The sequence below is a fragment of the Coregonus lavaretus genome, assembly GCF_964263955.1.
Source record: "Coregonus lavaretus genome assembly, contig: HAP1_SCAFFOLD_1414, whole genome shotgun sequence".
Classification (NCBI taxonomy): Eukaryota; Metazoa; Chordata; class Actinopteri; order Salmoniformes; family Salmonidae; genus Coregonus; species Coregonus lavaretus.
This window is the reverse complement of record NW_028160813.1, coordinates 12,365-39,869: the sequence shown is the minus strand read 5'-3', so window position 1 is coordinate 39,869 and position 27,505 is coordinate 12,365. Positions and strand designations below refer to the sequence as shown.

General features: G+C 43.9%; 3 protein-coding genes across 3 annotated transcripts; all 3 read left to right on the top strand.

Moving 5' to 3' along the window:
• Positions 1-1,761: 1,761 nt before the first annotated feature.
• LOC311121425 (ADP-ribosylation factor 4-like) lies at positions 1,762-5,339 on the top strand (the record flags this gene model as incomplete). Its single annotated transcript, XM_084195918.1, has 6 exons — positions 1,762-1,828; positions 2,004-2,084; positions 2,206-2,315; positions 3,062-3,133; positions 3,943-4,071; positions 4,814-5,339. 6 exons carry the CDS (start codon positions 1,762-1,764, stop codon positions 4,898-4,900), a joined length of 546 nt encoding a protein of 181 aa, XP_084052044.1. The 3' UTR covers positions 4,901-5,339.
• Positions 5,340-12,505: 7,166 nt separating this feature from the next.
• On the top strand, positions 12,506-15,958 carry LOC311121426 (ADP-ribosylation factor 4-like). The gene is made up of 6 exons (XM_084195919.1): positions 12,506-12,829; positions 13,005-13,085; positions 13,207-13,316; positions 13,828-13,899; positions 15,070-15,198; positions 15,785-15,958. The coding sequence occupies exons 1-6, from the start codon at positions 12,763-12,765 to the stop codon at positions 15,869-15,871; spliced, it is 546 nt and encodes a 181-aa protein (XP_084052045.1). The 5' UTR covers positions 12,506-12,762; the 3' UTR covers positions 15,872-15,958.
• Positions 15,959-22,050: 6,092 nt separating this feature from the next.
• Positions 22,051-26,524, top strand: LOC311121424 (ADP-ribosylation factor 4-like). Its single transcript, XM_084195917.1, has 6 exons — positions 22,051-22,384; positions 22,560-22,640; positions 22,762-22,871; positions 23,328-23,399; positions 24,209-24,337; positions 26,032-26,524. Exons 1-6 carry the CDS (start codon positions 22,318-22,320, stop codon positions 26,116-26,118), a joined length of 546 nt encoding a protein of 181 aa, XP_084052043.1. The 5' UTR covers positions 22,051-22,317; the 3' UTR covers positions 26,119-26,524.
• Positions 26,525-27,505: the final 981 nt, after the last annotated feature.

Here is a 27,505-nt window from a genome sequence, read left to right as displayed (position 1 = left end):
AATCTTTGCCATGTTAATAAGACATCTGAGTGAGACTGATCAACAAAATCAATGGGGGCCCGCTGGAGGTCAGCGCCCCTGGGCACCCCCCACTGATGACGTGTTTTTGTTATTCTAAAAAATAAGGTCCAGACCTCGGTGTCCTCATACTGTATGTAGCTAAGCCCTGTTTACAGACAATAATCAAAGACAGTACAGTATGAAGATATGCTAAAACTGCTTCTCCGATAGATATCCCGATCACACTTGTAGGCGATGTCACGGCGACTATGGCTAACTAAAGTCATGCATAGGAACACGTCATCGTTTCGCGCCAAACTGCGAAAGTTCAGGCCGTCAAATCAAAGGCACTTGTTCGATATAAAGTTGCTTTTGACGAAAATGAAAACGTGTCAGCTTGTCACGTTCACGAGTTTGGAGTAATACCATGTTCTACTACTTAAAACATTGGCACGAATCTAGGCTGTGCTTTTAGATTTCAAGAAAATTAACAACTAAGGAAGAATTTTTCACTTCTATCATTGACCCCTCAAACTCAAAACCCCGGCCTTGTCTGTTTCGCCAGCGTTCCCGGAAGTCTCGCGATGTTCTGCCTCTGGGTTTAGAAACTCTGTGCAATAATAGCTTTCATTTAGAGGAAGTATTTTTTATGTGAATGAACAACACACTAGTATCTCATTACTAAATGGTTTGTCTTTATTTCATCACAGTTGCTTTCTCTGTTGTTTTGCTTGAATAGGGAGCATTGTGAAATTCGCACACACACACACGGAGGAGTTGACCGCCGACGACAGTCACACGAAGCAACCTGGAGGCAATTTCTGTTGCAGATGCAAGTAGCAAGTGACATGATCTCAAGCAACTTTGCTGATACTCGAAGCAACTCAAACGCGATTGAAATTGACTCACGAAGCAACCCAGATGCAACTCTGTTGCCAGCAACAAAAATTGCGTACAGGTTGTTTCGCGTGACATCGGCTTTGACTTCAGACAGTATTTAGATAACAGTGAATGAATAGCAGCCTTGTAGACCAATCAGATTCTATCTCTACATGTGGTAGCCGAACAATGCTGCGATGATGTGTTGATAAGAAATCCGCTGACACTGTACTTGATTATAATGGTTTATTATATCAAAGATTTCAGCATCAATTTACAGACTTCTGCAGAATCTGGAGAGCAACAAACCCAATCTCAAATATGATCACTCTCCACTTCCTTTGTTCAAACATGGTATATATCCTATGCTTCATGTAACATAAAATGGCGTGTTTTGAATAGACCAATCCCTGGCCTCCACATATCCCAATCTCCACTGTTTTAGGGGGCCCCTATAGTAATACTTTCCAGATGTTTCAGCAAAGCAAAGCAAAGTTCATTTAACCAACAATATGAAAACCTCAGCTAAAGCTATAAATGTTCAGATACTACATACACATGAGAAACATTACAACATCCTGTATCCCGAGGCCAACAAAGTGAAAGTGACGTGGAAGAAACAGGTAGAGAGGAATCGGAGCAGTCACTTGCATGTTGTACCTGTGTGACCAGGCTGAAATGACAGTGCGCTGTGTTGGTGTCCCGTTGCACCTGTGGCTGAGTAGACTATATAAGCAGCGCAATGCAAACCGGTTGTATAAATCAGTGTGTGCCGCTGTCTACCCCTGCAGAATTGGTTGAAGAGCGAGATTGGCTGCTGCAGATCGTGACATTTCGCTCCTTTTGGATTATTTGAAAAAGCAAAACATATTTTTAGCAATAATGGGTGTTATGGTTTCGCAACTCTTCTCTCGTTTCTTCGAGAAAAAACAGATGAAAATTTTGATGGATAAGACTTATTTACAATTTTGTTAATGTCATTGTGTTATTATTACAATGTTGCAATGTATTTGTAACAATGTGTTATAACATTTACTTTGTTTGATTGATTTTACATAGGCCTATATTATACGCATATTATTAATATTACTTAGGTTTTAAAATGATCCATATTGTTCCCACAGTTGGGTTAGATGCTGCAGGGAAGACCACAGTCCTGTACAAACTAAAACTTGGAGAAGTTGTCACTTCTATCCCCACTATTGGTAAGCATTGATTGATATATAGGGTATATGCACTGATTGACAACCTGCGCTTCATATATGTATTTGACCCAGGACTGCTAGACAGAGCATAGCTGAATGTCCTTTGTGCTGATCACCATAGGGTTCAATGTGGAGACGGTTGAGTACAAGAACATCAGCTTCACGGTGTGGGATGTAGGTGGTCAGCACGTCATCAGACCTCTGTGGAAGCATTACTACCAGAACACTCAGGTAGGACTAACCCTAACACTCTCAACTAACTCTAACCCTAACACTCTCAACTAACCCTAACCCTAACAGCCTCAACTAACCCTAACAGCCTCAACTGACCCTAATAGCCTCAACTAACCCTAACCCTAACAGTTTCAACTAACCCTAACCTTCTCAACTAAGCCTAACCCTAACACTCTCAACTAACCCTAACTCCAACAGTCTCAACTAACCCTAACAGCCTCAACTAACCTTAACAGTCCCAACTAACCCTAACCCTAACAGCCTCAACTAACCCTAACAGCCTCAACTAACTCTAACAGCCTCAACTAACCTTAACAGTCCCAACTAACCCTAACCCTAACAGCCTCAACTAACCCTAATAGCCTCAACTAACCTTAACAGTCCCAACTAACCCTAACCCTAACAACCTCAGTTAACCCTAAAAGCCTCAACTAACCCCAACCGTCTCAACTAAGCCTAACCCTAACAACCTCAACTAACCCTAACAGAGTCAACTAAGCCTAACCCTAATAAACCTCAACTAACCCTAACAAACTTCAACTAACCCCAACAACCTCAACTAACCCCAACAGCCTCAACTAAACCTAACCCTAACAGCCTTAACTAAACACTCAGGTAGCCTAACCCTAACAGCCTTAAATATGGGATCCATTTCAAATCCAGTCAATTCAGAGAATGAACTCAAATTCCAGTTTTCCTCATTCCTTAAAAGCGTGTGTCTGTGTTCCAATGTCTTCATCCAGGGTCTTATATTTGTGGTAGACAGCAACGATCCTGAGAGGATAAATGATCCTACAGAGGAACTACAGAACATGGTGAGTCATCTGTCCTTCCATTCATCTTTCCACACTTTCCTATAGCAACTCTTAAGTTTGCTGTTGGCCACCGGAGAGGAGCGTAGTAACGGTATAGTGTGACCTTTCTGATTACCTACAAGGAATGTAATAATACAGTAATATGACTGTTCTAATAGATATAGAAGAGAGTGTTTTCCTGTTTAATGTGACTGTTCTGATTCCCTGTGTTCTGTGTTATCGATCCTCCACACAGGATGCAACCACAGATAAAACAATGAGACAGATATTTCACCGGATGTATAAATGTGAAGCATCCGCTTAGCGTTTCCACTCACTACCAAATATGGTAGTGAGAGGAAGCCCACTGGCCGGCAGTGGGAGGAGATGGAACGACATGGATTTTGGCTGACATTCTGCAAATTTTCACATCAATTAAACATTTGATCTTAATACAGTTTTCTGTTCCCAATACTAAAATCTGTTATGAACAGAGTGGACTAAGTTTTGTAGATTTTACCCTTTGCAAAAGTTGTTAAAAATTGCGTTGTTTAGAAGGAGTGCAAAGGCGAATTTAGTTATTGCACACGTGCACTTCACAGAGGAGGCGTTCCCTAACGGAAATATGCAGATTTATGCTAGAACGCGTGCCCACCTCCTTGCTTGTTCTACCCACTATGACTCATTTGTTCCCACTGGAAACGACAGGCTGTGGTCTATCTTGGTTTAGTTGTAAAAATAATTGATGCAACATTACAGAGAAAAGTGTAATAACTCAGTGAGTGCTGTGGCTGTTCTGATTCCCTGTGTTCTGTGCTGTTAACCCACAGCTTGAAGAGGACCAGCTGAGAGATGTAGTTCTGCTGGTGTTCGCCAACAAACAGGACCTTCCCAACGCCATGTCTGTCAGTGACATCACAAATAAACTGGGACTGAGTAAACTTCAACTGAGTACTCCTGTAAGTATGACCATTTAGAATCTCTAAGGTTTCACAAGCCAATTCTAACTAGCGTTAGCGCAATGACTGGAAGTCTATGGTATCTACTAGCATGCTAGCAGTTAACATGCTAGCAGTTACCATAGACTTCCAGTCATTGCGCTAACACTAGTTAGCAATTGCGCTGACGCTAATTAGCAACTTCCTTCAAACTGCATGCAGAGACATAAAAATGGTATCCACAAGTTCACCTGACTCTGGGGAAGTAGATAAAGGACTTAATTCCCCAAATCCTGATGTAGCCCTTTAAATGTTAAACATGCTACAATGCGCCTCGGATTGAATCCCTGCCCAGATTTGGTAAATAATGCACTCTGACTGTTTGTCCTCTCTCCTCAGTGGTTTGTCCAGGTTACCTGTTAATGACTGACTGTTTGTCCTCTCTCCTCAGTGGTTTGTCCAGGCTACCTGTTAATGACTGACTGTTTGTCCTCTCTCCTCAGTGGTTTGTCCAGGTTACCTGTTAATGACTGACTGTTTGTCCTCTCTCCTCAGTGGTTTGTCCAGGCTACCTGTTAATGACTGACTGTTTCTCTTCTCTCCTCAGTGGTTTGTCCAGGCTACCTGTTAATCACTGACTGTTTGTCCTCTCTCCTCAGTGGTTTGTCCAGGTTACCTGTTAATGACTGACTGTTTGTCCTCTCTCCTCAGTGGTTTGTCCAGGCTACCTGTTAATGACTGACTGTTTCTCTTCTCTCCTCAGTGGTTTGTCCAGGCTACCTGTGCGACCATGGGTTCAGGTCTGTTGGAGGGACTGGACTGGTTGGCTGACCAGCTTTCCAAACGCTAACTAGCTGAGTTGGCTCCGGGGTGAAGTTTCCCCTAGGTACAGATCTAGGATCAGCTTCCCCTCCCCCAATCCTAACCTTAACCATTAGTGGGGGAAATTTTAAACTGACCAGATCAGTGTCTAGGGTCAACTTCACCCTATAACAGCTGAGCTGAGGCCTCCTTAAGAATGACCAAGACACAACGTTTACTGAAGGACAACCATACATTCAGAACAAAAGTTAGAAGTGCCTTTCTGAAAAGTTTCCATTTGTTTTTATTTTTTTCTAATGCACTCTAATGTATTGCATAGATTGTAACATGGAAAGTTATAAATGTTTTATATTTAAATTATTTTATCACTGAATGAATGTAAGCAGATTCTTTATCAATCCCCCTGTATTTATTTCCTGACTTCCGATACCTCACTACCTCTAATAAAATCATGGTGTGTAAATGTATCTGCAGTCATTTTCTTTGTGGGTGTGGTCACTCTGCAGATGGAAGTGGAACAATTCAGAAACAACAAATACAAGACAATTATTTCAGTAACTTGTGATGGAGAGCAAGACTAAAGGTCATCGGGGACATATTTTTTGGAAACATATTAACGATGCAATATCGACATCTAGTGGTAGGATTTCACAATTGCATGGAGAATGTCTGACAGCGACCCTTGATTAAATAAACAGTATGATGTATAAAAACATTTAAACTACAGTATATAGCTTATTTTCCAATAAACAGCATTGTGCTGAGATATCGATCTCCCACTGGGCACACACTGGTTGAATCAACGTTGTTTCCACATAATTTCAATGAAATTATGCTGAACCAACGTGGAATAGACGTTGAATTGACGTCTGTGCACAGTGGGCTTCAATTTCCCTAAGGGAGATGTAAATTAGGACTAACCGAGGATTAACCTTTACAGTGTGGGAGAATAATCGCTCAGTCTCATTTGTCATTTTGGGGCCAATAAAGGAATAAAGGAAATCATGCATCTAATCGACAGTATTTAATACTGTTTTCCTAAAACGAAACAGACATGGCCTCACCAGTGTTGTTTTGGTAATTATTAACTAGAAGGCCTACTACGTACAGTGCATTCAGAAAGTATTCATTCATTTTGTTACTTTACAGCCTTATTCTAAAATTGATTAAATTAAATGTCATCCTCATCAATCTACATACAATACCCCATAATGATGAAGCGAAAACAGGTTTTTAGAAATCTTAGCACATTTATTAAAAATAAAAAACAGAAATACTTTATTTACATAAGTATTCAGACCCTTTGATATGAGACTCGAAATTGAGCTCAGGTGCATTCTGTTTCCATTGATCATCCTTGAGATGTTTCTACAACTTGACTGGAGTCCACCTGTGGTAAATTCAATTCATTGGACATGATTTGGAAAGGCACCACCTGTCCATATAAGGTCCCACAGTTGACAGTGCATGTCAGAGCAAAAACCAAGCCATGAGGTCGAAGGAATTGTCCGTACCGCTCCGAGACAGGATTGTGTCGAGGCACAGATCTGGGGAAGGGTACCAAAAAATGTCTGCAGCATTGAAGGTCCCCAAGAACACAGTGGCCTCCATCATTCTTAAATGGAAGAAGTTTGGAACCACCAAGACTCCTAGAGCTGGCCGCCCGGCCAAACTGAGCAATCTGGGGAGAAGAGCCTAGGTCAGAGAGGTGATCAAGAACCCGATGGTCACTGAAAGAGCTCCAGAGTTCCTCTGTGGAGATGGGAGAACCTTCCAGAAGGACAACCATCTCTGCAGCACTCCACCAATCAGGGCTTTATGGTAGAGTGGCCAGACGGAAGCCACTCCTCAGTAAAAGACACATGACAACATTTACATTAACGTCATTTAGCAGACGCTCTTATCCAGAGCGACTTACAAATTGGTGCATTCACCTTATAGCAGTGGCATTTTTTTTTTTTTTGGGGGGGGTGAGGGGGGGGGTGGGTAGAAGGATTACTTTATCCTATCCCAGGTATTCCTTAAAGAGGTGGGGTTTCAAATGTCTCCGGAAGGTGGTGAGTGACTCCGCTGTCCTGGCGTCGTGAGGGAGCTTGTTCCACCATTGGGGTGCCAGAGCAGCGAACAGTTTTGACTGGGCTGAGCGGGAACTATGCTTCCGCAGAGGAAGGGGAGCCAGCAGGCCAGAGGTGGATGAACGCAATGCCCTCCTTTGGGTGTAGGGACTGATCAGAGCCTGAAGGTACGGAGGTGCCGTTCCCCTCACAGCTCCATAGGCAAGCACCATGGTCTTGTAACAGATGCGAGCTTCAACTGGAAGCCAGTGGAGTGTGCGGAGGAGCGGGGTGACGTGAGAGAACTTGGGAAGGTTGAACACCAGACGGGCTGCGGCATTCTGGATGAGTTGTAAGGGTTTAATGGCACAGGCAGGGAGCCCAGCCAACAGCGAGTTGCAGTAATCCAGACGGGAGATGACAAGTGCCTGGATTAGGACCTGTGCCGCTTCCTGTGTAAGGCAGGGTCGTACTCTCCGAATGTTGTAGAGCATGAACCTACAGGATTGGGTCACCGCTTTGATGTTAGCGGAGAACGACAGGGTGTTGTCCAGGGTCACGCCAAGGCTCTTCGCACTCTGGGAGGAGGACACAACGGAGTTGTCAACCGTGATGGCGAGATCATGGAACGGGCAGTCCTTCCCCGGGAGGAAGAGCAGCTCCGTCTTGCCAAGGTTCAGCTTGAGGTGGTGATCCGTCATCCATACTGATATGTCTGCCAGACATGCAGAGATGCGATTCGCCACCTGGTTATCAGAAGGGGGAAAGGAGAAGATTAGTTGTGTATCGTCAGCGTAGCAATGATAGGAGAGGCCATGTGAGGATATGACAGAGCCAAGACACTTGGTGTATAGCGAGAATAGGAGAGGGCCTAGAACTGAGCCCTGGGGGACACCAGTGGTGAGAGCACGTGGTGCGGAGACAGCTTCTCGCCACGCCACTTGGTAGGAGCGACCGGTCAGGTAGGACGCAATCCAAGAGTGAGCCGCGCCGGAGATGCCCAGCTCGGAGAGGGTGGAGAGGAGGATCTGATGGTTCACAGTATCAAAGGCAGCAGACAGGTCTAGAAGGACAAGAGCAGAGGAGAGAGAGTTAGCTTTAGCAGTGCGGAGAGCCTCCGTGACACAGAGAAGAGCAGTCTCAGTTGAATGACCAGTCTTGAAACCTGACTGGTTTGGATCAAGAAGGTCATTCTGAGAGAGATAGCAAGAGAGTTGGCTAAAGACGGCACGCTCAATAGTTTTGGAAAGAAAAGAAAGAAGGGATACTGGTCTGTAGTTGTTGACATCAGAGGGATCGAGTGTTGGTTTTTTGAGAAGGGGTGCAACTCTCGCTCTCTTGAAGACGGAAGGGACATAGCCAGCGGTCAAGGATGAGTTGATCAGCGAGGTGAGGTAGGGGAGAAGGTCACCGGAGATGGTCTGGAGAAGAGAGGAGGGGATAGGGTCAAGCGGGCAGGTTGTTGGGCGGCCTGCAGTCACAAGTCGCAAGATTTTATCTGGAGAGAGAGGGGAGAAAGAAGTCAAAGCATAGGGTAGGGCAGTGTGAGCAGGACCAGTAGTGTCATTTGTCTTAACAAACGAGGATCGGATGTCGTCAACCTTCTTTTCAAAGTGGTTGACGAAGTCCTCCACAGAGAGGGAGGAGGGGGGGGGGGGGATTCAGCAGGGAGGAGAATGTGGCAAAGAGCTTCCTAGGGTTAGAGGCAGATGCTTGGAATTTAGAGTGGTAGAAAGTGGCCTTAGCAGCAGAAACAGATGAAGAAAATGTAGAGAGGAGGGAGTGAAAAGATGCCAGGTCCGCAGGGAGTCTAGTTTTCTTCCATTTCCGCTCAGCTGCCCGGAGCTCTGTTCTGTGAGCTCGCAATGAGTCATCAAGCCACGGAGCTGGAGGGGAGGACCGAGCCGGCCGGGAGGATAGGGGACATAGAGAGTCAAAGGATGCAGAAAGGGAGGAGAGGAGGGTTGAGGAGGCAGAATCAGGAGATTGGAGGGAGAAGGATTGAGCAGAGGGAAGAGATGATAGGATGGAAGAGGAGAGAGTAGCGGGAGAGAGAGAGTGAAGGTTGCGGCGGTGCATTACCATCTGTGTAGGGGCAGAGTGAGTAGTGTTGGAGGAGAGCGAGAGAGAAAAGGATACAAAGTAGTGGTCGGAGACATGGAGGGGAGTTGCAGTGAGATTAGTAGAAGAACAGCATCTAGTAAAGATGAGGTCAAGCGTATTGCCTGCCTTGTGAGTAGGGGGGGACGGTGAGAGGGTGAGGTCAAAAGAGGAGAGGAGTGGAAAGAAGGAGGCAGAGAGAAATGAGTCAAATGTAGACGTAGGGAGGTTGAAATCCCCCAGAACTGTGAGGGGTGAGCCATCCTCAGGAAAGGAACTTATCAAGGCGTCAAGCTCATTGATGAACTCTCCAAGGGAACCTGGAGGGCGATAGATGACAAGGATATTAAGCTTAAATGGGCTAGTGACTGTGACAGCATGGAATTCAAATGAGGAGATAGACAGATGGGTTAGGGGAAAAATTGAGAATGTCCACTTGGGAGAGATGAGGATTCTTGTGCCACCACCCCGCTGACCAGATGCTCTCGGGGTATGCGAGAACACATGGTCAGACGAGGAGAGAGCAGTAGGAGTAGCAGTGTTTTCAGTGGTAATCCATGTTTCCGTCAGCGCCAAGAAGTCGAGGGACTGGAGGGTAGCATAGGCTGGGATGAAGTCTGCCTTGTTGGCAGCAGAACGGCAGTTCCAGAGGCTGCCTGAGACCTGGAACTCCAGGTGGGTGGTGTGTGCAGGGACCACCAGGTTAGAGAGGCAGCAGCCACGCGGTGTGAGGCGTTTGTGTAGCCTGTGCGGAGAGGAGAGAACAGGGATAGGCAGAGGCATAGTTGACAGGCTGCAGCAAATGGCTACAATAATGCAGAGGAGATCGGAATGAAATGAACTAAACATCTGGGAAAGGAGAGAGCGGGGCCTCCCTCACCACAACTCCCAAATATAACTCTCCCAACTTCCACCTCAGAAACTATAATTGTTTCACTGAAACACCCGAATATAACTCTCCCAACTTCCACTTTAGAAATTATAATTATTGTAAACTACAACGGTTAAATTTTTCTAGGAATAGACTCTAACTTACTTTATTCAGCAAGCTAACTTGGTACAGTATTCTTCCATGAAAAACCGCCCAGGGCACCGTATCCTATGACGCCATAGCTAACTAGCATGCTAGCATCCAATAACACACGGTTTAGCACCAATACTTGGTTACAACAAACTACCAATAGTGTGTTAACACACTAAACAGATAATTCGTGTCCGTGTCTAGTTCCTTTCATAACGCAGCAATAATTAAACGTTGGCTAGCTAGCACAAAGTCAGTCATGCTAGCTACACAAGTGGACTACACATCTCAAATGTTCAGAAAGGGAAGCTTTATGTTGCAAAATTCTCATTGACTAAAATTATATTGTATTTAGCTGCTACAGTACTGCTAGCTGGTAGTGTTGGCTAGCTAGCAATGGCTGTGGTGTTGACTTTGTTTGAAAAACGGCGTCGCTGCGAACGAATGTAGCTGGCTAAAATTATATTGTATTTAGTTGCTACAGTACTGCTAGCTGGTAGCGTTGGCTAGCTAGCAATGGCTGCGGTGTTGACTTTGTTTGAAAAACGGCGTCGCTGCGAACGAATGTAGCTGGCTAAAAGGATATTGTATTTAGTAGCTACAACCCGCTTGGAGTTTGCCAAAAGGCACATAAAGGACTCTCAGACCATGAGAAACAAGATTCTCTGGTCTGATGAAACCAAGCTTGAACTCTTTGGCCTGAATGCCAAGCGTCACGTCTGGAGGAAACCTGGCACCATCTAAAATTTCTAAAAAACAGTTTTTGCTTTGTCATTATGGGGTATTGTGTGTAGATTGATGAAGGGAAAAAAACAAATTAATCAAATTTAGAATAAGGCTGTAACAAAATGTGGAAAAGGTCAAGGGGTCTGAAAACTTTCCAAATGCACTGTATCTGATGTTGTAATATAAGGCATTACATTATATCATATTATTTCAAGCTTCTTAGTGTTACAGATCGATTTTGATTGATTATTTATTGGAAGTTTGTTTTATCCATGTTTTAAAGTCTGTCAGTTTATATAGACCTAAGCCAAGGTCAACTCCCTTATCTGGTCAGAGAACAGACTAGAAGAGACACAAATGTTTATAAAAAGGTGAATTTGTGTATGTTTTGTTTGTTTGTAGGCATGATAAATTATTCATAAAACTACTTCGAAACTGGAAAGAGATTACATGGTATTCTGGTCGCTTTTGACACTGTTTATTTTTTATATATTTTTTATTCCATGGCAGAGACTAGTCTAGCCCACGTTTCCTACTGTGTGGGTTGCTACAATGTTTCCTACTGTGTGGGTTGCTACAATGTTTCCTGCTGTGTAGGTTGCTACAATGTTTCCTACTGTGTAGGTTGCTACAATGTTTCCTGCTGTGTAGGTTGCTACAATGTTTCCTACTGTGTAGGTTGCTACAATGTTTCCTGCTGTGTAGATTGCTACAATGTTTCCTGCTGTGTGTCCTCATACTGTATGTAGCTAAGACCTAGTGACAGACTATAATCAAAGACAGTACAGTATGAAGATATGCTAAAACTGCTTCTCCGATAGATATCCCGATCACACTTGTAGGCGATGTCACGGCGACTATGGCTAACTAAAGTCATGCATAGAAACACGTCATCGTCTCGCGCCAAACTGCGAAAGTTCAGGCCGTCAAATCAAAGGCACTTGTTCGATATAAAGTTGCTTTTGACGAAAATGAAAACGTGTCAGCTTGTCACGTTCACGAGTTTGGAGTAATACCATGTTCTACTACTTAAAACATTGGCACGAATCTAGGCTGTGCTTTTAGATTTCAAGAAAATTAACAACTAAGGAAGAATTTTTCACTTCTATCATTGACCTCTCAAACTCAAAACCCCGGCCATGTCTGTTTCGCCAGCGTTCCCGGAAGTCTCGCGATGTTCCGCCTCTGGGTTTAGAAACTCTGTGCAATAATAGCTTTCATTTAGAGGAAGTAATTTTTATGTGAATGAACAACACACTAGTATCTCATTACTAAATGGTTTGTCTTTATTTCATCACAGTTGCTTTCTCTGTTATTTTGCTTGAATAGGGAGCATTGTGAAATTCGCACACACACACACACACACCGAGGAGTTGACCTATTTCTCTGTAGAGCCGACGACAGTCACACGAAGCAACCTGGAGGCAATTTCTGTTGCAGATGCAAGTAGCAAGTGACATGATCTCAAGCAACTTTGCTGATACACGAAGCAACTTAAACGCGATTGAAATTGACTCACGAAGCAACCCAGATGCAACTCTGTTGCCAGCAACAAAAATTGCATTACAGGTTGTTTCGTGTGACATCGACTTTAACTTCAGACAGTATTTAGATAACAGTGAATGAATAGCAGCCTTGTAGACCAATCAGATTATATCTCTACACATGAGAAACATTACAACATCCTGTATTCCGAGGCCAACAAAGTGAAAGTGACGTGGAGGAAACGGGTAGAGAGGAATCGGAGCAGTCACTTGCATGTTGTACCTGTGTGACCAGGCTGAAATGACAGTGCGCTGTGTTGGTGTCCCGTTGCACCTGTGGCTGAGTAGACTATATAAGCAGCGCAATGCAAACCGGTTGTATAAATCAGTGTGTGCCGCTGTCTACCCCTGCAGAATTGGTTGAAGAGCGAGATTGGCTGCTGCAGATCGTGACATTTTGCTCCTTTTGGATTATTTGATAAAGCAAAACATATTTTTAGCAATAATGGGTGTTATGGTTTCGCAACTCTTCTCTCGTTTCTTCGAGAAGAAACAGATGAGAATTCTGATGGGTAAGACTTATTTACAATTTTGTTAATGACATTGTGTTATTATTACAATGTTGCAATGTATTTGTTACAATGTGTGAAAACATTTACTTTGTTTGATTGATTTTACATAGGCCTATATTATACGCATATTATTAATATTACTTAGGTTTTAAAATGATCCATATTGTTCCCACAGTTGGGTTAGATGCTGCAGGGAAGACCACAGTCCTGTACAAACTAAAACTTGGAGAAGTTGTCACTACTATCCCCACTATTGGTAAGCATTGATTGATATATAGGGTATATGCACTGATTGACAACCTGCGCTTCATATATGTATTTGACCCAGGACTGCTAGACAGAGCATAGCTGAATGTCCTTTGTGCTGATCACCATAGGGTTCAATGTGGAGACGGTTGAGTACAAGAACATCAGCTTCACGGTGTGGGATGTAGGTGGTCAGCACGTCATCAGACCTCTGTGGAAGCATTACTACCAGAACACTCAGGTAGGACTAACCCTAACACTCTCAACTAACTCTAACCCTAACAATCTCAACTAACCCTAACCCTAACAGCCTCAACTAACACTAACATCCTCAACTGACCCTAATAGCCTCAACTAACCCTAACCCTAACAGTCTCAACTAACCTTAACCTTCTCAACTAAGCCTAACCCTAACACTCTCAACTAACCCTAACTCCAACAGTCTCAACTAACCCTAACAGCCTCAACTAACCCTAACAGCCTCAACTAACCCTAACAGCCTCAACTAACCCTAACAGCCTCAACTAACCTTAACAGTCCCAACTAACCCTAACCCTAACAACCTCAACTAACCCCAACAGCCTCAACTAAACCTAACCCTAACAGCCTTAACTAAACACTCAGGTATCCTAACCCAAACAGCCTTAAATATGGGATCCATTTCAAATCCAGTCAATTCAAAAAATGAACTCAAATTCAAATTTTCCTCATTCCTTAAAAGCGTGTGTCTGTGTTCCAATGTCTTCATCCAGGGTCTTATATTTGTGGTAGACAGCAACGATCCTGAGAGGATAAATGATGCTACAGAGGAACTACAGAACATGGTGAGTCATCTGTCCTTCCATTCATTTGTCCTTCCATTTGTCTCCCGAGTGGCGCAGTGGTCTAAGGCACTGCATCGCAGTGCTAGCTGTGCCACTAGAGATCCTGGTTCGATTCCAGGCTCTGTTGTAGCCGGCCGCGACCGGGAGACCCATGGGGCGCCGCACAATTGGCCCAGCGTCGTCCAGGGTAGGGGAGGGAATGGCCGGCAGGGATGTAGCTCAGTTGGTAGAGCATGGCGTTTGCAACGCCAGGGTTGTGGGTTCGATTCCCACGGGGGGCCAGTATGAAAAAAATAAAAAAAATAATGTATGCACTCACTAACTGTAAGTCGCTCTGGATAAGAGCGTCTGCTAAAATGACTAAAATGTAAAAAATGTAAATTCATCTTTCCACACTTTCCTATAGCAACTCTTAAGTTTGCTGTTGGCCACCGGAGAGGAGCGTAGTAACGGTATAGTGTGACCTTTCTGATTACCTACAAGGAATGTAATAATACAGTAATATGACTGTTCTAATAGATATAGAAGATAGTGTTTTCCTGTTTAATGTGACTGTTCTGATTCCCTGTGTTCTGTGTTATCGATCCTCCACACAGGATGCAACCACAGATAAAACAATGAGACAGATATTTCACCGGATGTATAAATGTGAAGCATCCGCTTAGCGTTTCCACTCACTACCAAATATGGTAGTGAGAGGAAGCCCACTGGCCGGCAGTGGGAGAAGATGGAACGACATGGATTTTGGCTGACATTCTGCAAATTTTCTCATCAATTAAACATTTGATCTTAATACAGTTTTCTGTTCCCAATACTAAAATCTGTTATGAACAGAGTGGACTAAGTTTTGTAGATTTTACCCTTTGCAAAAGTTTTAAAAAATTGCGTTGTTTAGAAGGAGTGCAAAGGCGAATTTAGTTATTGCACACGTGCACTTCACAGAGGAGGCGTTCCCTAACGGAAATATGCAGATTTATGCTAGAACGCGTGCCCACCTCCTTGCTTGTTCTACCCACTATGACTCATTTGTTCCCACTGGAAACGACAGGCTGTGGTCTATCTTGGTTTAGTTGTAAAAATAATTGATGCAACATTACAGAGAAAAGTGTAATAACTCAGTGAGTGCTGTGGCTGTTCTGATTCCCTGTGTTCTGTGCTGTTAACCCACAGCTTGAAGAGGACCAGCTGAGAGATGTAGTTCTGCTGGTGTTCGCCAACAAACAGGACCTTCCCAACGCCATGTCTGTCAGTGACATCACAAATAAACTGGGACTGAGTAAACTTCAACTGAGTACTCCTGTAAGTATGACCATTTAGAATCTCTAAGGTTTCACAAGCCAATTCTAACTAGCGTTAGCGCAATGACTGGAAGTCTATGGTATCTACTAGCATGCTAGCAGTTAACATGCTAGCAGTTACCATAGACTTCCAGTCATTGCGCTAACACTAGTTAGCAATTGCGCTGAAGCTAATTAGCAACTTCCTTCAAACTGCATGCAGAGACATAAAAATGGTATCCACAAGTTCACCTGACTCTGGGGAAGTAGATAAAGGGCTTAATTCCCCAAATCCTGATGTATCCCTTTAAATGTTAAACATGCTACAATGCGCCTCGGATTGAATCCCTGCCCAGATTTGGTAAATAATGCACTCTGACTGTTTGTCCTCTCTCCTCAGTGGTTTGTCCAGGCTACCTGTTAATGACTGACTGTTTCTCTTCTCTCCTCAGTGGTTTGTCCAGGTTACCTGTTAATGACTGACTGTTTGTCCTCTCTCCTCAGTGGTTTGTCCAGGTTACCTGTTAATGACTGGCTGTTTGTCCTCTCTCCTCAGTGGTTTGTCCAGGCTACCTGTTAATGACTGACTGTTTCTCTTCTCTCCTCAGTGGTTTGTCCAGGCTACCTGTGCGACCATGGGTTCAGGTCTGTTGGAGGGACTGGACTGGTTGGCTGACCAGCTTTCCAAACGCTAACTAGCTGAGTTGGCTCCGGGGTGAAGTTTCCCCTAGGTACAGATCTAGGATCAGCTTCCCCTCCCCCAATCCTAACCTTAACCATTAGTGGGGGAAATTTTAAACTGACCAGATCAGTGTCTAGGGTCAACTTCACCCTATAACAGCTGAGCTGAGGCCTCCTTAAGAATGACCAAGACACAACGTTTACTGAAGGACAACCATACATTCAGAACAAAAGTTAGAAGTGCCTTTCTGAAAAGTTTCCATTTGTTTTTATTTTTTTCTAATGCACTCTAATGTATTGCATAGATTGTAACATGGAAAGTTATAAATGTTTTATATTTAAATTATTTTATCACTGAATGAATGTAAGCAGATTCTTTATCAATCCCCCTGTATTTATTTCCTGACTTCCGATACCTCACTACCTCTAATAAAATCATGGTGTGTAAATGTATCTGCAGTCATTTTCTTTGTGGGTGTGGTCACTCTGCAGATGGAAGTGGAACAATTCAGAAACAACAAATACAAGACAATTATTTCAGTAACTTGTGATGGAGAGCAAGACTAAAGGTCATCGGGGACATATTTTTTGGAAACATATTAACGATGCAATATCGACATCTAGTGGTAGGATTTCACAATTGCATGGAGAATGTCTGACAGCGACCCTTGATTAAATAAACAGTATGATGTATAAAAACATTTAAACTACAGTATATAGTTTATTTTCCAATAAACAGCATTGTGCTGAGATAGCGATCTCCCACTGGGCACACACTGGTTGAATCAACGTTGTTTCCACATAATTTCAATGAAATTATGCTGAACCAACGTGGAAAAGACGTTGAATTGACGTCTGTGCACAGTGGGCTTCAATTTCCCTAAGGGAGATGTAAATTAGGACTAACCGAGGATTAACCTTTACAGTGTGGGAGAATAATCGCTCAGTCTCATTTGTCATTTTGGGGCCAATAAAGGAAATCATGCTTCTAATCGACAGTATTTAGTACTGTTTTCCTGAACTGAAACAGACATGGCCTCACCAGTGTTGTTTTGGTAATTATTAACTAGTTGGCCTACTACGTACAGTGCATTCGGAAAGTATTCATTCATTTTGTTACTTTACAGCCTTATTCTAAAATTGATTAAATTAAATGTCATCCTCATCAATCTACATACAATACCCCATAATGATGAAGCGAAAACAGGTTTTTAGAAATCTTAGCACATTTATTAAAAATAAAAAACAGAAATACTTTATTTACATAAGTATTCAGACCCTTTGATATGAGACTCGAAATTGAGCTCAGGTGCATTCTGTTTCCATTGATCATCCTTGAGATGTTTCTACAACTTGACTGGAGTCCACCTGTGGTAAATTCAATTCATTGGACATGATTTGGAAAGGCACCACCTGTCCATATAAGGTCCCACAGTTGACAGTGCATGTCAGAGCAAAAACCAAGCCATGAGGTCGAAGGAATTGTCCGTACCGCTCCGAGACAGGATTGTGTCGAGGCACAGATCTGGGGAAGGGTACCAAAAAATGTCTGCAGCATTGAAGGTCCCCAAGAACACAGTGGCCTCCATCATTCTTAAATGGAAGAAGTTTGGAACCACCAAGACTCCTAGAGCTGGCCGCCCGGCCAAACTGAGCAATCTGGGGAGAAGAGCCTAGGTCAGAGAGGTGATCAAGAACCCGATGGTCACTGAAAGAGCTCCAGAGTTCCTCTGTGGAGATGGGAGAACCTTCCAGAAGGACAACCATCTCTGCAGCACCACCAATCAGGGCTTTATGGTAGAGTGGCCAGACGGAAGCCACTCCTCAGTAAAAGACACATGACAACCCGCTTGGAGTTTGCCAAAAGGCACATAAAGGACTCTCAGACCATGAGAAACAAGATTCTCTGGTCTGATGAAACCAAGATTGAACTCTTTGGCCTGAACGCCAAGCGTCACGTCTGGAGGAAACCTGGCACCATCTAAAATTTCTAAAAAACAGTTTTTGCTTTGTCATTATGGGGTATTGTGTGTAGATTGATGAAGGGAAAAAAACAAATGAATCACATTTAGAATAAGGCTGTAACAAAATGTGGAAAAGGTCAAGGGGTCTGAAAACTTTCCAAATGCACTGTATCTGATGTTGTAATATAAGGCATTACATTATATCATATTATCTCAAGCTTCTTAGTGTTACAGATCGATTTTGATTGATTATTTATTGGAAGTTTGTTTTATCCATGTTTTAAAGTCTGTCAGTTTATATAGACCTAAGCCAAGGTCAACTCCCTTATCTGGTCAGAGAACAGTGTCAAGATCGTCTAACAGAGAGGACCAATGCGCAGCGTTGAATGCAAACATATTTATTCACACTGAAGGAAACACGAACAAACCAACGAACGATACGTGACAGTTCACGGTTACCATAAACAGACTAGAAACAAAATCCCACAAACACGAAAGAAAAACCGACTGTTTAAATATGGCTCCCAATCAGAGACAACCAGCTGACAGCTGACACTCGTTGCCTCTGATTGGGAGTCACTCAGGCCAACATAGAAATAATCAAACTAGACCCACAACACAAAACATAGAAACTAACACCCTGGCTCAACATACGAGAGTCCCCCGAGCCAGGGCGTGACAGTACCCCCCCTAAAGGAGCGGACTCCGACCGCGCCAACGAAACACAACAGGGGAGGGACCGGGTGGGCACTCCGCCTAGGCGGCGGATCCGGCTCCGGGCATGATCCCCGCTCGCTCTCTAACCCCCCAAAGTACCCCTGGTCCGGTCTGGCCCTGCTGACCGGAGCTGGACTGCACACTGGTGGAGCGGATTGCTCTAGCTCCGGCGTAACGCATCTGACCGGCGACGGACCAGGCACCAGTGGAACAGGCACGTGCCGTGCCGGACCGACGACGCACACCACTGGCTTGGTGTGGGGAACAGGCACGGGCCGTGCTGAACTGACGACGCACACCACTGGCTTGGTGTGGGGAGCAGGAGCGGGCCGGACAGGGCTGACGAAACGCACCACAGACTTGGTGCGGGGAGCAGGAATGGGCCGGACTGGGCTGGCGACGCGCACCACAGACTTGGTGCGGGGAGCAGGAACGGGCCGGACAGGGCTGACGAAACGCACCACAGACTTGGTGCGGAGAGCAGGAACGGGCCGGACTGGGCTGGCGACGCGCACCACAGACTTGGTGCGGGGAGCAGGAACGGGCCGGACAGGGCTGACGAAACGCACCACAGACTTGGTGCGGGGAGCAGGAACGGGCCGGACAGGGCTGACGAAACGCACCACAGACTTGGTGCGGGAAGCAGGAACAGGCCGGACCGTACTGGGGACACACACCACTGGTCCTACGCCGGGATCTGGAATGGGCCGGACCGGACTGGTAACACACCCCAGTACCTCTCGCCGTGCCTCTACACCTTCCACCCCCTCTTCGGCCAGTGGCCCCCGTAACCTGGCGGCCTCCTCTGCCAACCCGCTGGACCGCTCTACCGCGGCCTCCTGCTGCCCCGACGTCGTGAGCCCCCCCCTAAAAAAATTCTGGGGGTCTCTCCTCCCCGTGGGCCAGGCCTCTATAGTTCTCGCCCAACTCTCGCTCTTCTGCTTCCAACTCCCGCTATTCAGCTCCTCAATTGGTTTGACCCAGTCGAAACTCTTCCTCCATTGTTCCCAAGTCCACTCTCTCCGCTCTTCTTTCGGCTTGACCCAGTCGAGGCTGCCACGGAGATCTGCTAGGGATTTCCCTGGCGATGGCTCCTCGACTCGCTGCTTGGTCCAGTTGTGGTGGGATTTTCTGTCAAGATCGTCTAACAGAGAGGACCAATGCGCAGCGTTGAATGCAAACATATTTATTCACACTGAAGGAAACACGAACAAAACAACGAACGATACGTGACAGTTCACGGTTACCATAAACAGACTAGAAACAAAATCCCACAAACACGAAAGAAAAACCGACTGTTTAAATATGGCTCCCAATCAGAGACAACCAGCTGACAGCTGACACTCGTTGCCTCTGATTGGGAGTCACTCAGGCCAACATAGAAATAATCAAACTAGACCCACAACACAAAACATAGAAACTAACACCCTGGCTCAACATACGAGAGTCCCCCGAGCCAGGGCGTGACAAACAGACTAGAAGAGACACAAATGTTTATAAAAAGGTGAATTTGTGTATGTTTTGTTTGTTTGTAGGCATGATACATTATTCATAAAACTACTTCGAAACTGGAAAGAGATTACATGGTATTCTGGTCGCTTTGACACTGTTTGTTTTTTATATATTTTTTATTCCATGGCAGAGACTAGTCTAGCCCACGTTTCCTACTGTGTGGGTTGCTACAATGTTTCCTGCTGTGTGGGTTGCTACAATGTTTCCTACTGTGTGGGTTGCTACAATGTTTCCTGCTGTGTAGGTTGCTACAATGTTTCCTACTGTGTAGGTTGCTACAATGTTTCCTACTGCGTAGGTTGCTACAATGTTTCCTGCTGTGTAGGTTGCTACAATGTTTCCTGCTGTGTGGGTTGCTACATTGTTTCCTGCTGTGTGGGTTGCTACATTGTTTCCTGCTGTGTGGGTTGCTACATTGTTTCCTGCTGTGTAGGTTGCTACAATGTTTCCTGCTGTGTGGGTTGCTACATTGTTTCCTACTGTGTAGGTTGCTACAATGTTTCCTGCTGTGTGGGTTGCTACATTGTTTCCTACTGTGTAGGTTGCTACAATGTTTCCTGCTGTGTGGGTTGCTACAATGTTTCCTACTGTGTGGGTTGCTACAATGTTTTGTTTTCATGATTTCTACAATGTTTAATTAGTTTAATTTGGAGAACAGCAAAAACATGCAAAATGACCCCAGCCATTAGAACAATGGTTGCTGTAGCTTTCACTTCAGTCGATCTACAAACACATAGCCTATTAGCTATATACTTTTTTTTTTAGTTTTACAGCTAATTTCCTGCAATTCTATAGATTTTGCATTGGGGTGGGGATAAATGTTGGCAGATTTAAAGCTAATTTCCTACAATTCTACACATTCTGCCATAATTTTTGCCATGTTAATAAGACATCTGAGTGAGACTGATCAACAAAATCAATGGGGGCCCGCTGGAGGTCAGCGCCCCTGGGCACCCCCCACTGATGACGTGTTTTTGTTATTCTAAAAAATAAGGTCCAAACCTCGGTGTCCTCATACTGTATGTAGCTAAGCCCTGTTTACAGACTATAATCAAAGACAGTACAGTATGAAGATATGCTAAAACTGCTTCTCCGATAGATATCCCGATCACACTTGTAGGCGATGTCACGGCGACTATGGCTAACTAAAGTCATGCATAGAAACACGTCATCGTCTCGCGCCAAACTGCGAAAGTTCAGGCCGTCAAATCAAAGGCACTTGTTCGATATAAAGTTGCTTTTGACGAAAATGAAAACGTGTCAGCTTGTCACGTTCACGAGTTTGGAGTAATACCATGTTCTACTACTTAAAACATTGGCACGAATCTAGGCTGTGCTTTTAGATTTCAAGAAAATTAACAACTAAGGAAGAATTTTTCACTTCTATCATTGACCTCTCAAACTCAAAACCCCGGCCATGTCTGTTTCGCCAGCGTTCCCGGAAGTCTCGCGATGTTCCGCCTCTGGGTTTAGAAACTCTGTGCAATAATAGCTTTCATTTAGAGGAAGTCATTTTTATGTGAATGAACAACACACTAGTATCTCATTACTAAATGGTTTGTCTTTATTTCATCACAGTTGCTTTCTCTGTTATTTTGCTTGAATAGGGAGCATTGTGAAATTCGCACACACACACACACACACCGAGGAGTTGACCTATTTCTCTGTAGAGCCGACGACAGTCACACGAAGCAACCTGGAGGCAATTTCTGTTGCAGATGCAAGTAGCAAGTGACATGATCTCAAGCAACTTTGCTGATACACGAAGCAACTTAAACGCGATTGAAATTGACTCACGAAGCAACCCAGATGCAACTCTGTTGCCAGCAACAAAAATTGCATTACAGGTTGTTTCGTGTGACATCGACTTTAACTTCAGACAGTATTTAGATAACAGTGAATGAATAGCAGCCTTGTAGACCAATCAGATTATATCTCTACACATGAGAAACATTACAACATCCTGTATTCCGAGGCCAACAAAGTGAAAGTGACGTGGAGGAAACGGGTAGAGAGGAATCGGAGCAGTCACTTGCATGTTGTACCTGTGTGACCAGGCTGAAATGACAGTGCGCTGTGTTGGTGTCCCGTTGCACCTGTGGCTGAGTAGACTATATAAGCAGCGCAATGCAAACCGGTTGTATAAATCAGTGTGTGCCGCTGTCTACCCCTGCAGAATTGGTTGAAGAGCGAGATTGGCTGCTGCAGATCGTGACATTTTGCTCCTTTTGGATTATTTGATAAAGCAAAACATATTTTTAGCAATAATGGGTGTTATGGTTTCGCAACTCTTCTCTCGTTTCTTCGAGAAGAAACAGATGAGAATTCTGATGGGTAAGACTTATTTACAATTTTGTTAATGACATTGTGTTATTATTACAATGTTGCAATGTATTTGTTACAATGTGTGAAAACATTTACTTTGTTTGATTGATTTTACATAGGCCTATATTATACGCATATTATTAATATTACTTAGGTTTTAAAATGATCCATATTGTTCCCACAGTTGGGTTAGATGCTGCAGGGAAGACCACAGTCCTGTACAAACTAAAACTTGGAGAAGTTGTCACTACTATCCCCACTATTGGTAAGCATTGATTGATATATAGGGTATATGCACTGATTGACAACCTGCGCTTCATATATGTATTTGACCCAGGACTGCTAGACAGAGCATAGCTGAATGTCCTTTGTGCTGATCACCATAGGGTTCAATGTGGAGACGGTTGAGTACAAGAACATCAGCTTCACGGTGTGGGATGTAGGTGGTCAGCACGTCATCAGACCTCTGTGGAAGCATTACTACCAGAACACTCAGGTAGGACTAACCCTAACACTCTCAACTAACTCTAACCCTAACAATCTCAACTAACCCTAACCCTAACAGCCTCAACTAACACTAACATCCTCAACTGACCCTAATAGCCTCAACTAACCCTAACCCTAACAGTCTCAACTAACCTTAACCTTCTCAACTAAGCCTAACCCTAACACTCTCAACTAACCCTAACTCCAACAGTCTCAACTAACCCTAACAGCCTCAACTAACCCTAACAGCCTCAACTAACCCTAACAGCCTCAACTAACCTTAACAGTCCCAACTAACCCTAACCCTAACAACCTCAACTAACCCCAACAGCCTCAACTAAACCTAACCCAAACAGCCTTAAATATGGGATCCATTTCATATCCAGTCAATTCAAAAAATGAACTCAAATTCAAATTTTCCTCATTCCTTAAAAGCGTGTGTCTGTGTTCCAATGTCTTCATCCAGGGTCTTATATTTGTGGTAGACAGCAACGATCCTGAGAGGATAAATGATGCTACAGAGGAACTACAGAACATGGTGAGTCATCTGTCCTTCCATTCATCTTTCCACACTTTCCTATAGCAACTCTTAAGTTTGCTGTTGGCCACCGGAGAGGAGCGTAGTAACGGTATAGTGTGACCTTTCTGATTACCTACAAGGAATGTAATAATACAGTAATATGACTGTTCTAATAGATATAGAAGAGAGTGTTTTCCTGTTTAATGTGACTGTTCTGATTCCCTGTGTTCTGTGTTATTGATCCTCCACACAGGATGCAACCACAGATAAAACAATGAGACAGATATTTCACCGGATGTATAAATGTGAAGCATCCGCTTAGCGTTTCCACTCACTACCAAATATGGTAGTGAGAGGAAGCCCACTGGCCGGCAGTGGGAGAAGATGGAACGACATGGATTTTGGCCGACATTCTGCAAATTTTCTCATCGATTAAACATTTGATCTTAATACAGTTTTCTGTTCCCAATACTAAAATCTGTTATGAACAGAGTGGAATAAGTTTTGTAGACTTTACCCTTTGCAAAAGTTGTTAAAAATTGCGTTGTTTAGAAGGAGTGCAAAGGCGAATTTAGTTATTGCACACGTGCACTTCACAGAGGAGGCGTTCCCTAACGGAAATATGCAGATTTATGCTAGAACGCGTGCCCACCTCCTTGCTTGTTCTACCCACTATGACTCATTTGTTCCCACTGGAAACGACAGGCTGTGGTCTATCTTGGTTTAGTTGTAAAAATAATTGATGCAACATTACAGAGAAAAGTGTAATAACTCAGTGAGTGCTGTGGCTGTTCTGATTCCCTGTGTTCTGTGCTGTTGACCCACAGCTTGAAGAGGACCAGCTGAGAGATGTAGTTCTGCTGGTGTTCGCCAACAAACAGGACCTTCCCAACGCCATGTCTGTCAGTGACATCACAAATAAACTGGGACTGAGAAAACTTCAACTGAGTACTCCTGTAAGTATGACCATTTAGAATCTCTAAGGTTTCACGAGAGAATTCTAACTAGCGTTAGCACAATGACTGGAAGTCTATGGTATCTACTAGCATGCTAGCAGTTAACATGCTATCTGTTACCATAGACTGTCAGTCATTGCGCTAACACTAGTTAGCAATTGCGCTGACGCTAATTAGCAACTTCCTTCAAACTGCATGCAGAGACATAAAAATGGTATTCACGAGTTCACCTGACTCTGGGGAAGTAGATAAAAGGCTTAATTCCCCAAATCCTGATGTATCCCTTTAAATGTTAAACATACTACAATGCACCTCAGATTGAATCCCTGCCCAGATTTGGTAAATAATGCACTCTGACTGTTTGTCCTCTCTCCTCAGTGGTTTGTCCAGGCTACCTGTTAATGACTGACTGTTTCTCTTCTCTTCTCAGTGGTTTGTCCAGGTTACCTGTTAATGACTGACTGTTTTAATGACTGACTGTTTGTCCTCTCTCCTCAGTGGTTTGTCCAGGCTACCTGTTAATGACTGACTGTTTCTCTTCTCTTCTCAGTGGTTTGTCCAGGCTACCTGTTAATGACTGACTGTTTGTCCTCTCTCCTCAGTGGTTTGTCCAGGTTACCTGTTAATGACTGACTGTTTGTCCTCTCTCCTCAGTGGTTTGTCCAGGTTACCTGTTAATGACTGACTGTTTGTCCTCTCTCCTCAGTGGTTTGTCCAGGCTACCTGTTAATGACTGACTGTTTGTCTTCTCTCCTCAGTGGTTTGTCCAGGCTACCTGTTAATGACTGACTGTTTCTCTTCTCTCCTCAGTGGTTTGTCCAGGTTACCTGTTAATGACTGACTGTTTGTCCTCTCTCCTCAGTGGTTTGTCCAGGTTACCTGTTAATGACTGACTGTTTGTCCTCTCTCCTCAGTGGTTTGTCCAGGCTACCTGTTAATGACTGACTGTTTGTCTTCTCTCCTCAGTGGTTTGTCCAGGCTACCTGTTAATGACTGACTGTTTCTCTTCTCTCCTCAGTGGTTTGTCCAGGTTACCTGTTAATGACTGACTGTTTGTCCTCTCTCCTCAGTGGTTTGTCCAGGTTTCCTGTTAATGACTGACTGTTTGTCCTCTCTCCTCAGTGGTTTGTCCAGGCTACCTGTTAATGACTGACTGTTTGTCTTCTCTCCTCAGTGGTTTGTCCAGGCTACCTGTTAATGACTGACTGTTTCTCTTCTCTCCTCAGTGGTTTGTCCAGGTTACCTGTTAATGACTGACTGTTTGTCCTCTCTCCTCAGTGGTTTGTCCAGGTTACCTGTTAATGACTGACTGTTTCTCTTCTCTCCTCAGTGGTTTGTCCAGGTTACCTGTTAATGACTGACTGTTTGTCCTCTCTCCTCAGTGGTTTGTCCAGGCTACCTGTTAATGACTGACTGTTTCCCTTCTCTCCTCAGTGGTTTGTCCAGGTTACCTGTTAATAACTGACTGTTTGTCCTCTCTCCTCAGTGGTTTGTCCAGGTTACCTGTTAATGACTGACTGTTTGTCCTCTCTCCTCAGTGGTTTGTCCAGGCTACCTGTTAATGACTGACTGTTTCTCTTCTCTCCTCAGTGGTTTGTCCAGGTTACCTGTTAATGACTGACTGTTTGTCCTCTCTCCTCAGTGGTTTGTCCAGGCTACCTGTTAATGACTGACTGTTTCTCTTCTCTCCTCAGTGGTTTGTCCAGGCTACCTGTGCGACCATGGGTTCAGGTCTGTTGGAGGGACTGGACTGGTTGGCTGACCAGCTTTCCAAACGCTAACTAGCTGAGTTGGCTCCGGGGTGAAGTTTCCCCTAGGTACAGATCTAGGATCAGCTTCCCCTCCCCCAATCCTAACCTTAACCATTAGTGGGGGAAATTTTAAACTGACCAGATCAGTGTCTAGGGTCAACTTCACCCTATAACAGCTGAGCTGAGGCCTCCTTAAGAACGACCAAGACACAACGTTTACTGAAGGACAACCATACATTTAGAACAAAAGTTAGAAGTGCCTTTCTGAAAAGTTTCCATTTGTTTTTATTTTTTTCTAATGCACTCTAATGTATTGCATAGATTGTAACATGGAAAGTTATAAATGTTTTATTTTTAAATTATTTTATCACTGAATGAATGTAAGCAGATTCTTTATACCTCACTACCTCTAATAAAATCATGGTGTGTAAATGTATCTGCAGTCATTTTCTTTGTGGGTGTGGTCACTCTGCAGATGGAAGTGGAACAATTCAGAAACAACAAATACAATACATTTGTTTCAGTAACTTCCCTCGTAATCCCTGAAGGGTCTGTGTGATGGAGAGCAAGACTAAAACTCACGTGTACATATTATTTGCGAACATTAGAAAATGTTTATGTTTAAACTTAGTCTCCTTCTCAAAATGTGCATCAGCCAATTAAAATCGTTGACGTAGTTGCACGTGATCAAACGCTATATGTTAGCTGCTCCCATCAGATAACCTGGCAGACTTAGCCAGAGAGGAACAGTTAAAGAAAGATGCCCAACTCGGCTGAAAATCTAGCTCCCTCCAGCAGGTGGCGTGTTTCAATTTTTTCGCCCACTAAGTAAGGAGTTTTTGTATGGAGGTCAATGAGTGTCTAATTTGGCCAACAACAAAAATGTATGGCTTATTTGCTCTGTGGGGTTTATTTAATTGAATAGAAGTTTCATAACGCTTAGGTTGTTACGAGTGTACTGTTAGTGAGCATTTCTCCTTTGCCAAGATAATCCATCCACCTGACAGGTGTGGCATATCAATAATAATAATAATAATATGCCATTTAGCAGACGCTTTTATCCAAAGCGACTTACAGTCATGCGTGCATAAATTTTTTTTGTGTATGGGTGGTCCCGGGGATCGAACCCACTACCTTGGCGTTACAAGCGCCGTGCTCTACCAGCTGAGCTACAGAGGACCACATACTAACAAGAAGCTGATTCAACAGCGTGATCATTACACAGGTGCACCTTGTGCTGGAGACAATAAAAGGCCAATCTAAAATGTGCAGTTTTGTCACACAACAGATGTCTCAAGTTTTGATGGCGCATGCAATTGGCATGCTGACTGCAGGAATGTCAACCAGAGCTGTTGCCAGAGAATGTAATGTTAATTTCTCTACCATAAGCCGCCTCCAACGTCATTTTAAAGAATTT